We start from the raw sequence: 13,730 nt of genomic DNA on the forward strand, positions 1-13,730 counted from the left end.
CCCTGGATATCATAAGGTGAATGCACCAATTTGTAAGTCGCTCTGGATAAGAGCGTCTGCTAAATGACTTAAATGTAAATGTAAATACTTTACAGGGTGACTTTCACTATTACTCAAGTATGACAATTGAGTACTTTTTCCACCACTGCATGTTTGAACTTTACACAACAAACATACAATACCTCTGTATCATGTCATGGAAATACATCACGTGTGACTGTACACACTTCAGATATCCAATATGATTGAAGAAATTGAATACATAACAGTCCACGCATGTTATGTGACATTGCTTGCGATGAGAGGAGCACATAAAATGGTGTCTGAAATATTTGACAGTTGTTATATGATTTGAGGGTTTTCTCAATTTAGTTTTGATTTCGGGGTTGGTTCTGTTTGGGTGTGGTTTGCCCTGATTGGGAACATCCTTGTTAGCCAGGATGTGTTGCACCTCTCGCCTCGTTAGTTAGTCGTTACTTTGTGATATTTAAGAGCTGCTGGCCCAGGGGATTAATTGAGAGACATGGATAGCTCCCAAAGTCATCCTTTGACCACAACAGTGTCTGAATTCCTGGATGGTATTCAAAATGCTATATGGTTGCGTTTACACAGGTAGGCCAATTCTGATAATATTTTCACAAATTTTTCTTTTGACCAATCCGATCAGCTCTAAAAAGATTGGATGTGAAAATATCTGATTTGATTGGTCAAAAGACCAATTTGTGGAAAAAATATCATAATTGGCTGCCTGTGTAAATGCAGCCTATGTGACACTTGGTGTTCTGCATCTGGTTAAAGCTAGTGCATGTTTGAACACTACACATCACATTTCAGATATCCAATTAGATTGAAGAAATTGAATACATAACAGCTATGTGCTATGCTATGCTATGTGACCTTGCTTGCGATGAATACAGCACAGAAAATAGTGTCTGAAATATTTGACAGCACATAGGCTAATATGAATGTCACTTCATCCCACTTAAAAAAATACCATAGTATACTATGGTATAAATACTATTATTTAACCATTATTTTACCAGGTAAGTTGACTGAGAACACATTCTCATTTACAGCAACGACCTAGGGAATAGTTACAGGAGAGAGGAGTGGGGATGAATGAGCCAATTGTAAGCTGGGGATGATTAGGTGACCGTGGTGGTATGAGGGCCAGATGGGAATTTAGCCAGGACACCAGGGTTAACACCCCTACTCTTACGATAAGTGCCACGGGATCTTTAGTGACCACAGAGAGTCAGGACACCTGTTTAATGTCCCATCTGAAAGACGACACCCTACACAGGGCAATGTCCCCAATCACTGCCCTAAGGCATTGGGATATTTTTTTAGACCAGAGGAAATGGTGCCTCCTACTGGCCTTCCAACACTGTAGTGTAGTGTTTTTGCAGACTTTACTGTAGTACTCACTGTAGTGTTTTTGCAGACTAACGACTGTAGTATACTATAGTATTTAGTATAAATACTGTAGTAAAATAACTGTAGTATAATGTAATGTTTATTGCGAACTGTAGTAGTATTTGTAGTAGTATTTACTGTAGCGTTTTTGGGGACTGTACTATACTGTAGTGTTTTGCAGACTGTAGTATATTGTAGTATTTACTGTAGTGTTATTGCGGACATTTCAGGAAACCTACCGGAGGAACACTAAAAGAGCACATTTTCCGAGTTCAGAGCTTCTTCTCTTTTCTAGAAGCTGTAGGGACACAATATGGCAAATTGCGATATGGGGGAGTGGAAAGAGCAGGGCATATGCAAATTAAATAGATACTGTAGTTTTTACTATAGCAGTGTCTTTGCGGACACTACAGTCTTTTTTTTGGCAGATATCTACTGTAGTATTTAGTATAGTATTTTTCATTATACGTCAAAATTCTATAGTAAGTAATACACATGTTCGAGGGAAAGTGTACATTCTGTAGTATAGTATTCTATAGTATACTAGAGTTTACGATACAATTATATAGTATTCTATAGTAAACTGAAGTATTTTTTCATGTGGGCATGATAATATAATTTTGAAGAATTTGTTCCATGTGAGTTTCTGTTATGTGAGTTTCCATGAACAAAAAAAAGACAAATGTTTTTCAGAATAATATGAGTTTAATTTGTTTTATTTTTGAGACTGGTAAAAGGTTAACATGATTGTCAAAGACAGGAAATACAACAGGAAATAGAACAGACAGAGAGCCTGGTGTTACCTACTTTTGTCAATAGATGTATTGGACGGAGCACAAGAAGGTACAACCCAATAAATACAGATCATTGCCTAATTTTTTATGGCCTGTAATAAACCTTCTGCCTATCTAATAATCTAGAGAACACAAAGGACACTGCAAGTCAGACCTCTTTACAAAACCACAAAACCATATCCTCGAGGGTTAAGGACACATCCTACTGTGGTTGACAATATTCACAAAGCCCTGTTTGCTGTAAGAAGCTAAAGAAGCCCACGAATTCATCACCAACCCCCCTGAAGCCACACTGAACCACAATCGCCCACCCGTCTGAGAGCCTGTCAGCCCGCACTCGAGAGGAAAATCATTTTCCAAGGAGCAGCGCTAACCCAGATGTACCTGCAATAAAATATAGCACTACCTTGGGAACGGTTGTCTCATTGGAGACTGAGCATTAAAGTAAGTGTAGGAGGATAGGATACATTGAATTTGCGGCTTTGTAGTTGATGTGAGATTAGGCCTACATGTTTTCTACGTTATATTCTTTCAGTCACTGAGGGCTTTATGTGCAAGAAAAACAAAATACCCTGCCCACACACTGTTTCTTTTTTGATGACTGAGAGCTTATCGCAGTTTGAATACCACTGGATTCAAGGTAAATATCCTTTCACTGAATCTTTCTATCCACAGAGTTAACTAAAGGAACCATTCTGTTACCAGCACTACAGACAATGCAGAGAGAAACTTGTTTCAAGGACAGCCAAGAGGTGCTGCTGAATAATGTAGAGCAGGAGTTTAACGTTTCTTGCCCAGTGACCCCCACCCAGGTAAATCAGCTACCCAGGGACCCCCATCATATGTTAGCAAAAAAACTAAAAATCATGTCTTGAGTAGAAGTAAAACATTTTGAAATTAATTGATTTGGTAGACAGTTTCATTATTTTCACCTCCCCACAGTTCATTGGAAGAGGAAATGTAAACTCTAACATGGTCTATCAGCTAAAATGGTACAGGTATCTTGCGGCGTAGAGAAAGTTTTCACAGTTGTAAAGCACATTTTTCAAAAATGTTCCATTGAGCTGAGAGAAAATGTTAGTTTTAAAGCTAATTTCCAGGAATTCCATACAGTTTGACTGTAACGGCTGTCGTAGAGAGGGGACCAAAGCGCAGCGTGTTGATTACTCATGATGAATATTTATTTTAACTCAGAACACTAAAGAAAAATAACAAAGAGAAAACGAAAGCGCACAGTTCTGTCATGTACAGAAAACTAAACAGAAGACAACTACTCACAAACACAGGTGGGGGGGGGAACCTACTTAAGTATGATCTCCAATTAGAGACAACGAGGACCAGCTGCCTCTAATTGGAGATCATCCCAAAAAACAACAACATAGAAATAGAAAACTAGAACCTAAACATAGAAATACAAAACATAGAAAAACACAAAACACCCCCTGTCACGCCCTGACCTACTCTACCATAAAAAATAACATCTTACTATGGTCAGGACGTGACATTGACATGGAGCTGAGAGATAATGATGCAGTTTTAAAGCTAATTTCCTGCAATTTTATACATTTTGCCATGGCCAATGCTGTGTACCTCTGCTCAAACATTAGAACAAAATCAAAGATGGTATTATAAAAAAAGATAGAGAGTTCAATTATTTTCTGCATGTTTTCTATCTGGTTTTTGTCTTTTAAGTTGACACTGAAAGAGTTTTGTATCCCAAAAATGACCACTTAGATGGCCCGCATAAGATGTTTCTATAGAGAAAAAAAAGTGAAATTAGCTCCAATGACTGTAATTTCCTCTGTATTAAAGGGATAGTTTGAGATTTTGCAATGAAGCCCTTTATCTACTTTCCCAGAGTAGGATGATCAGGAACAGCTAGCATGATAACTGTTCCTGTAGACTTCCCAATGTCATTGTATTTTTATTGCGGAACCCCTGCAATACCGCCGCAGGCTCCAGTTTGAAAACCCTTGATGTAGAGCACTGCAAAGCACAAACAAAACCGATTGGAGGAAGATCTTCCAGCTTTCCTGAACGTGAAAGGTAGACTAGTATTCAAATGGGTTGTTCTTGGTTAATGTGCAGTAACAGGATATATTTTTGTTTGATACCCACTCGCATATTGATTTCTAATAACTGATATTTTCATGACGCTCAGATATATTTCAATCACATGCTTCTGGTGTAACATGTGCAGCTGTCATCCCCCTGAATATGCTTCACATCCCAACTGATAAGGATCTGTGTAGACAGGGTGCATTGGAGGGATGGTTCTTCTGTCACTCTGAGGAATGATAGATGTGAGAGGACCTGAATTTTGGTTGTATTTCCCAGAATACATGACTTAACAACAGATGGGTTCACTAGTTCCTCTTATACCATAGACATCACCACACCATAGTTACCCCAATCTACAGTCTACCATTGATTTACACCAATCAGGGCCACACTGTTGACAGGAAACATAACCCACTGAGAACTGTGCTTCCTCAGAGGTAGGGGAGCCAGCAGGCCAGAGGTGGATGAACGCAGTGCCCTTGTTTGGGTGTAGGGCCTGATCAGAGCCTGAAGGTATGGAGGTGCCGTTCAATACATTGGATTTGCAAAAAGTCAAGGGTACATTTTTTACCACAGACAAACCTTGTGTAAAATATGTTGAATTAGTACCTTTGAAACAATGTCAGATGTTCAACGTTATATATCCACTATCAGAAAACAAAACTATAAGTTCAGCAGCACCTCCTCCTGGAAAGTTGATCTATCTACAGCTATCCATTAGGTCTCCCAGGGTTTTAACTATGGCCAGCCGTGCCTAGCTTTGATATTTGTGATTGACTACAACCAATGTGCTATTGTGAGAACGATTATTGAGAGATCTCTTAATAACTATTCCAATGGTACGTTTAACACAGCAAATGAAATGTAACTCTACTTTAGTCATACATCATCAACGATCATCAATTGGCTTAAACAGCATTTGCAAAATCATCGACAGCTAGTTTCTATTCAATCCAGGGTTCAACTAAAAACTTAACAATAATTATAAAGTTTCAAGCTTTGGTTGATTTCAAATGTAATCTTCAAGTTCATAATTTATAATTGATATGTTGAATTCACATCTCCATCTAAACCAAAACTCAAAGTTAAAGAATAGGACTAAATCAAATCAAACTTTAAATGCACTTTAAATAAAGTGCACTCCACCGGCTTCCAGTTGAAGCTCGCATCTGCTACAAGACCATGGTGCTTGCCTACGGAGCTGTGAGGGGAACGGCACCTCCGTACCTTCAGGCTCTGATCATTCCCTACACCCAAAGAAGGGCACTGCGTTCATCCACCTCTGGCCTGCTTGCCTCCCTACCTCTGCGGAAGCACAGTTCCCGCTCAGCCCAGTCAAAACTGTTCACTGCTCTGGCACCCCAATGGTGGAACAAGCTCCCTCACGACGCCAGGACAGCGGAGTCAATCACCACCTTCCGGAGACACCTGAAACCCCACCTCTTTAAGGAATACCTAGGATAGGATAAAGTAATCCTTCTAACCCCCCCCCCAAAAAAAGATATAGATGTACTATTGTAAAGTGGTTGTTCCACTGGATATCATAAGGTGAATGCACCAATTTGTAAGTCGCTCTGGATAAGAGCGTCTGCTAAATGACATAAATGTAAATGTAATTTGATTTAGTCATATTCTTTAAATGTTGATATTTACAGTGATGTGAAAAAGTAATTGTCCCCTTTCTAATTTGCTCTACTTTTGCATATTTCTGATACTGAATGTTATCTGATCTTCACCCAAAACGTTATGTTAGATTAATGGAACCTGAGTGAACAAATTACAATTACATACTTATTCCATTTATTTCATTTCAAAAAGTTATGCAACACCCAATGCATCTGCTTTAAAAGGTAATTGCCCCCTTACACTCAATAGCTGGTTGTGCCACCTTAAGCTGCAATGACTCCAACCAAACACTTCTTGTAGTTGTTGATCAGTCGCTGTGGAGGAATTTTGGACCACTTTTCCATGCAGAACTCCTGTAACTCAACGACATTTATGGATTTCAAGCATGAACTGCTCATTTCAAGTCCTGACACAACATCTCAATAGGGATTAGGTCTGGACTGACTAGGTCATTCCAAAACTTCAAATTTGTTGCTTTTCAGACATTTTCATGGAGACTTGATTGTGTGTTGTGGATCATTGTCTTGCTGCATGACCCAGCTGTGCTTCTGCTTCAGCACACAGACGGATTGCCTGACATTCTCCTGTAGAATTCTCTGCTCTATACAGAGCAGAATTCGTGGCTCCTTCAATTAAGGCAAGTCGTCCAGGTCCTGAGGCAGCAAAGCATCCCCAAACCATCACACTACCACCACCATGCTTGACCGTTGGTATTATGATCTTACTGTGGAATGCAGTGTTTGGTTCTCGACAGCCATAATGTGACCCTATGTCATCCAAAAAGTTGACTCAGGTTTGTCAAAAAGCACCTGGAAGCACCTGGATGATCATCAAGACTCTTGGAAGAATGTTCTATGGACAGATTCAAACATATAACTTTTAGGACGACATGGGTGCTATCATGCCTGGTCACTTACACTATGTACTTTTAATGTTATCTCAACTGCAATCCAGGTCATTTGGTTCTGCTATTAGATGAAGCACAGTGATAACACATTACGTTTTTGTATAAATACAAAATATCTGACATTGTATTTACATTTGAACTTTGTTGTGCTTTTAAATGGTTGAATGCTCAGCGATAACACATTTACATGATGACAACTAAATAAAATATCTGACAGTTTTTCCAATGGAATTTGGTTGTGCTTTTAGATGGTTGAGAGTGATAACACATTGGGAATTGAACAAACTTCTGGCTGTCTTTTTGAGTGGGTGAATAAAGGTTGAAATCTCATTGATCAACCTCAATCAAATATTACCCAGATTTCCATGTTGAAATGATGTGGTGTGCCCAGAGGGAAACTACAGAGTGTGCTTTTATTCTGTTTGCTCAGATGAAACTAGATCCAAATGAGTAATCCTATAACTAATGTCGCTATGTGACAATCGACAATTATGTGCTATTTTCCAGTGTTTGAGGGTGAGGAGGTCTAGCGTAACAGCTAATGGAGCTAAATGAAGGTGACTAAGCACACCATTATGCAAATTATTGTTGAGTGCCACAATCATGCTAGTGACACACTAGCCTGACTCATTCATAACCATGACAACATGAGCAGCACTTCCCCAAACTGTCAAAAAATACTCAACAAATGAGCCTTCTTTATGGAGAAAAAAAACACCATTCTTGTGAACTTGCCCAACAACACCCATCCCTTTGTTTTTACACTGCTGCTACTTGCTGTTCATTATCTATGCATAGTGACTTACCCCTAGCTACATTTGAAAATTACCTCAACTAACCTGTACCCACGCACATTGACTCGGTACCGATACCCCCTGTATATAGCCGCATTGTTGTTATTTTATTGTGTTACTTTTAAAATATGTTTTACTTTATTTAGTAAATATTTTATTAACTCGGCATTGTTGGTTAAGGGCCTGTAATTAAGCATTTCACTCTGAAGTTTACAGCTGTTATATTCGGCGCATGTGACAAATACAATTTTATTTTATCCTCTTTGGCCTCCCTCAAAGATACCACATGCAACATTATGCTGCTCTCTGTTGGACAAAGTATGAATGCATAGTGGTAAATGCAGGCTTCATGAATATTCCTCGAGGAACCGGAGCGATTTAACAAAAGGTGTATTCATCACGGAAACCGTTCACCGTTTAAGAACCAAACGGAAGCAAAACAAGAGTTTCTATTGGACAAATTCAGGTAGGTCCCTCCACATTTCGTTCCGTTTAAGAAACGTTTTGCAACAGCATCGGCGTAATGAATATGCACCAGCACAACAGTGAAGTTGCCGTTTGCTGCACTCCTATCTTGCTCATGTTGGTTTCGTCTCAGCTGTTTTTGCTGTTAGGAATTCTTTCTAGGGGTGGTGCTCAATAACTGCCAAGGTCTTCTTGAAAACAGACATTACCGATGAAATTTTAACAATAAAAAGACACTTTCTATCCACTTACCTTTCAATTCAACAGCCAAGGTCGATAAGGCCTACCCTGAGGGAATTCAAAGCTGGAACTGCGTCACAAAGGCACTGATGGATGTGTTGGGGAACAATATAATACACATCAACATCATGGAAATCAACAAGTGTATTTGTGTTCATTCTACTTACCAAGCACTGCCAATTTAAGACTAGTCAATAGCATAATAAAACCAACCCCGTATTGTGTATCATGTACCTGTTGGTTTTCAGTTGTCATGATGATGCGGACAGGTGTCTACTTGTTTTGACTAGCTAGTAACATTAGCATTTCATTACACCCGTTATAACATCTGCTAAACTGTGTACTAGACCAATAAACTTTGATTTAAATATGTCGGATTATATAATGGCCTTCCTTTTTTATTTTAATTGGCAAAGCTTGGGCTGAGACTGTTTTCTCTAAGCCATAGAAATTGAATCGCATTCTAGTTCTGTTCACCAAACTTCATTCCTCTCCAGTTATGTCATCCTCCTGTATATATGCCTTGTACATAGAACACGCTTCAGAAACGAATACATCTTTAAAATAATTTATTCAAGAAACATTGATGCCGAGGTTAAATGTCCATGATCAACATAGAAAATATGTACATAGAGAGCCATCGGTAAAAAGGACAGAAAGCCTGTCTAGAATGATGTGCTGAGTAGAGAGAAAGCAGTGATACTATTCAATATATCTCTATGAAAGTCCCAGACTGTTCATTAGTTGGGATCAGTGATACTGGACGTTAAGAGTTCTGCTGGAGGGTTCCATCGATGTACCACAGTTGCTAGTTGATTACTGGTGGTAGCAGCTTGGACTCAGACACTGGTCTGGGTTTATGAGAGGCTGCAGGAAGACTGTTTGGAGGACTCTCTTTCCTACGATAGAAAGTGAGATATTAGTACAGGCAAAAGTCGATTTAATTCAAGACAAAGAATCATTAGTGAGAGGCTTGTCTCACCATTTACAGTAAATATTCAACATGGGGAGAAAAAAAAAAAATAGGATCATTTAATAGGTCCATCAGATAAAATACACATTAAGTAGTACTTCAAAATAGTGTCATTCATTTTCTCCTTAGCTGATCTTTAAATGCACCCAGTGAGGTTGATGAAGAAATATAGGGGACGCCATGGAGGCAATGTACCTAGGTGAGGTCCTGTCCTGTTAGCATGCTACTGACGCCTAAGTTTTCTGGATACCTGTTGTCTCTGCTGCTGGCGTCTGTACTCTTCTTCACTAGCAGCAAGGGCCTGAGCCAGAGCCAGATCCTCCTGCTCCTGAGGGCTGAGACAGACACAAACACTTCTATGTCACACAGAGGAATGCATCATCATACTGCAGAGAGCATGCAAGAGACACAACGACACGCACACACAGGTCTGAGGAGCAGCAACACACATCATGAGGTGAAGAAACACTGAACTGTGGGCACCACTGTCCTTCATTTATGAAGTCATCATGGACATCCCACCATGGGCTACATGGTGGAATGTCAAACCTATTAATATTGTGTTTTCCTATAGTAACCAAATAGCCTGCGTTTCAACTAGAGCAAACACATAGCAATAAGAGCTAGTGAAGAGAAACAATAGGTAACAGGGTTGTGTTGATGGCATCTGGACATGATTACAGCCTATATTATGTGTGGGTGATGCTGGATTATGGGATTTATTGGGGATTGTTTATTACCTGAGTGTTGGCTGTTGGACTGTGCTGCGAGCCGACTCAGCCAAGGACATCTCCAGCGCTCTTTGTAAGGCCTGATCCTCAGTCTGCAATCACAACATGCAGATAAACACAAGATGTTGTTTATTTTCTTCCTGGAATCTCAATGAATAAACAGAGCACACTGTAGAATCTCAATGAATAAACAGGAACAGACTTTAGAATCTCAATGAATGGACTGGAATTATTCAGAGAAGAGAGTTTACAGTAGTTTCAATCAAGCGGTGTAAGAGTGTTAGGCGTACCAGGCCAGCCTGAAAGGATGCCGAAGCAGGTACTACATTCTGTGCTGGAGGGGGCCGCATGGCCGGAGCTGGATTATAAATGGCCTGAGCACTGCTGTGATAGAATCAAAAACAATAATGCTCAGTGGGGTTATGGAGTCAACAAGTCAACACTTTCTAGAAAGCACAGCGTTAACAGGTAAGAGCAGTTCTGTGAAAGAAAAAAATGCCACATCCTTTCCATGTGTAGTAAATTTCACTGACAATAAAATCAACCTGTCAATTTGTCCATCCCATGTGGTTTAGTGAGAATACGCCTCTCATGAATTGGGAGGACAAACTGTGCTTGCCAATATCACTTGTTTATTTATTTAAGCTTCATGTGGTCTTTCAGTGTGGCGTTTCGAAAATCAATACATGAGGATCCTCACCGACTACTCTGGGTCCTAGCATTCCCATTAGAAATGGGCCTAGAACTTCCTCTACTGCTTGAAGTGGAGGCACTGCTAGAGGATGCTCCTTGGGACCGCATGAAAGCAGCGAATCTGAAAGAAATCCAATGTAATCATCATTATACCGCAAAAGCTCATCAATGTGCACCACAATCAATAAATGGCATCAGGTGGAGGGAAATATTTACCCAGATTTGGAGACTGGTTTGTCTTCAGGCTTACAGTCATGGTCTAGTGGATGTCGGTGTTTAAGACAATAATTCATGTGGCACTGGTCACATGTCACTCGGATCATTTCTTTCTGCTTGCAGCCTCCTTTCGAGCATTTGTTTGTAAATATCTACCATTAAAAAAAAAGGTTGGTTAGCTTAGATTAGGCATAGCTACTTCACTTTAACCATGGGCAGTTTGTGAAAATGGTCCTGTAGAGAAGCCTATCAACCATACCTTTCTCTTGTTCTGAGCAGGGTCCGACTGGCAATCGCGATCAATGTGCTCCCCAACCTTGATGTCTGGCATTTCCCCTCTCTTGATGGGGATCGGGGTGTTGCACAGAGGACACACAGGGACCTGGATATCCTGGGGACAGAATCAAGCAGAGAGCCGTATTAAAGCTCTGTTTGGATCAATAGACAACATGCAGACAAAACAGCATGCATTCATTTCTACATACTAACTGCACATTATAGGAACTTTGCTTTAATTCAAACATACGATGCTGCTAAACTATTTAAAATGTACCTTCTTGTAGGATGACATGCATTTGTGATTTGCATAGGTTATGTGGTCTTTACAAAAAATCTCTTCACAGGCATCACATCTCATTGGTAGGAAATCTGTCAGATATAAGAAATATGTCAAGGTGTTTATTCCATGGTAAAGAATGGAGATCATCCATATGAATGTAGATAAATGAAATTCTCACTATCACTCCTCAATCCTGATAATGGGTAGTGCAGCCCATGACAATTGGTTGTTGAGGACTTTGGACTTAAACCACAACTATTGACAGATACCAAAGCCATACTAGAAAGGACAGGAAAAGAACACAAACAACAGGCTCTGTATTGGGAGGCATTGAGGTAGTAAATGGAGACAGCATTACATAACCAACCACTCACCCAGCTGCTTGCAGGAGTTTTCAGAACAATGCTCTCCTAGACTTGGAAACTCCATGGCACTATGGTGATACAGCCTTCAATTGAAAGATACATAGATAAGCTAAGATCATGCATAAACAATGTTTGTTTACCTGTGACAGGTTATCTAAATAAAACAAACTTGGTCCGCGTCACTTCATTTTTTAAGAACAGTAGATTCAGCATTTCAATTTTAGGATATTTAAAAAGTCCCTTTGTTTACGTGCTTCCCTTTCAACTAACGTTAGTTACGCTTATGTAACAGGCTTATTATGGACGTGTACAGTCAGTGGAAGAATGTCAGTGGAGTAATGTCCACTGACAGATACAGTTAGCTAACGTTAGCTACCCATCCAGATGTAGGTAGCTAGGACTTCCTATGATAACGAATGCTGAATCATGCCATCGCTTCTTGCTACCTACATTTTGCCATTTTGACTAACGTTAGCTAACTAGATAAGTTATTTTGGGGTATCTAGCAGCAGTCTTCCTCTCTGTTAGCAGCCAGCTAGCTAGCTACTTATCATGGCTAATTAGCTAGCTAGTAACTAGGCCAGCTCCTCCCTGTACAATCGCTCGAGGCCATAAATGCAATTACCTAGCAGATCAATGTCAGTATTGTCTGTGCTTAAGCTACCTAACGTTAACTATTGAGTTATTTATGGGATACCATTGATGAGCTTGTTCCTGGTTTACAGGCCAACAACAACAAAATGAAGCTAGCTAACTTGCTTGCTTGCTTGCTTGCTGATAAGCTAACGTTGTTAGCTAGCATTCTACACAACTACTGTAACGTTAACATTACGTCGTTACTGGTAGTTAACTAACGTTTAAGTTACTAGTTTAACTTTACATTAATTCGAAACGGATAATATTTAGAAAAAATATATTTGGGACGATTGTTTACCATCACGAACGTTAACTAGATAGCCAGTTAACTAACACTAAACAAATATGGATTGGAGACACCCTTCCTGCCCTGACGTTGCCTTGGTTTGGTTGGCTGACTAGCTAGCTAGATACGATAGCTAACAGCAAACCATAGTAAATTGAAAAATACATGCAAAAATAGACGACTACTCTCACTTACCCAGAAACTTGGTTCAACCAGACAGCTATATTTGATTAGTCTTCGCCCTCTTGCTTTGAGATTAACGTTCAACCTTGAGGAAGCGAGTGGCTAGCAAGCTCTCTTGACAGCCAGCTACATCGAAGGGTCACTGACACTGTTGTTGACGCCCCTCCTCACCGTTGTACTAGTTAGGGAGTTCCAGAATGTACCACACGAGGCAGGGATGCAGCGTTGTTTTGATCAATCACAGTGACACAGCGTTGTTGAGAACTGTCCATGGTGCTAGTCTTTTACGAAACGTCTAACTGAGACGTTTTTTGGGTTGTCTCAAACCAGCACCACGGACAGCTCAAAATAATGTTTTGTCACTGTGACTAGATATGAAGGTGACTAAGCAAGTCTCTCGCCAGACTAGTTAAGAAAGGCCATGTCAGAATGAATCACTTTTCTGGAATCATGGTAGGTCTATAACTAGGGTATAACAAATCACACAAAATAAGCAGAATAAAGCTTTTGTGTTTGATATTGTATTTGTTTACTTGCTGAATAACAGAAATGTGTTATTCACAGAGCACATATCTTTGTTTCACAAGTAAATGTGCCCTTTTATTCATCACTACAATATAGGCTATAGGTGATGATATAGGTGATTCATTCATGCTGATGAAATGGCCCATATGGGCTAGGTACATTTGTGTACACTGGAAGCAATTGTGAGTCTAAAGAGAAAAATGTGCAATACTGCAGTCAATGTAATGGCATATCATTACCAGATGGTGGCAGCAGAGCTC

General features: G+C 39.8%; 1 protein-coding gene across 3 annotated transcripts; it reads right to left on the bottom strand.

Moving 5' to 3' along the window:
- Positions 1–8,857: 8,857 nt before the first annotated feature.
- zfn2b (AN1-type zinc finger protein 2B) lies at positions 8,858–13,228 on the bottom strand. 3 transcript variants are annotated; one of them, XM_014203976.2, is made up of 10 exons: positions 12,958–13,228; positions 11,850–11,923; positions 11,470–11,564; positions 11,176–11,307; positions 10,917–11,068; positions 10,708–10,821; positions 10,298–10,391; positions 10,017–10,099; positions 9,472–9,611; positions 8,858–9,202 (listed from the first exon to the last, which is right to left on the bottom strand). In XM_014203976.2, exons 2-9 carry the CDS (start codon positions 11,902–11,904, stop codon positions 9,500–9,502), a joined length of 837 nt encoding a protein of 278 aa, XP_014059451.2. In that variant the 5' UTR covers positions 11,905–11,923; positions 12,958–13,228; the 3' UTR covers positions 8,858–9,202; positions 9,472–9,499.
- Between the last annotated feature and the right edge of the window lie 502 nt (positions 13,229–13,730).

The sequence above is a fragment of the Salmo salar genome, chromosome ssa06, assembly GCF_905237065.1.
Source record: "Salmo salar chromosome ssa06, Ssal_v3.1, whole genome shotgun sequence".
Taxonomy (NCBI): Eukaryota; Metazoa; Chordata; class Actinopteri; order Salmoniformes; family Salmonidae; genus Salmo; species Salmo salar.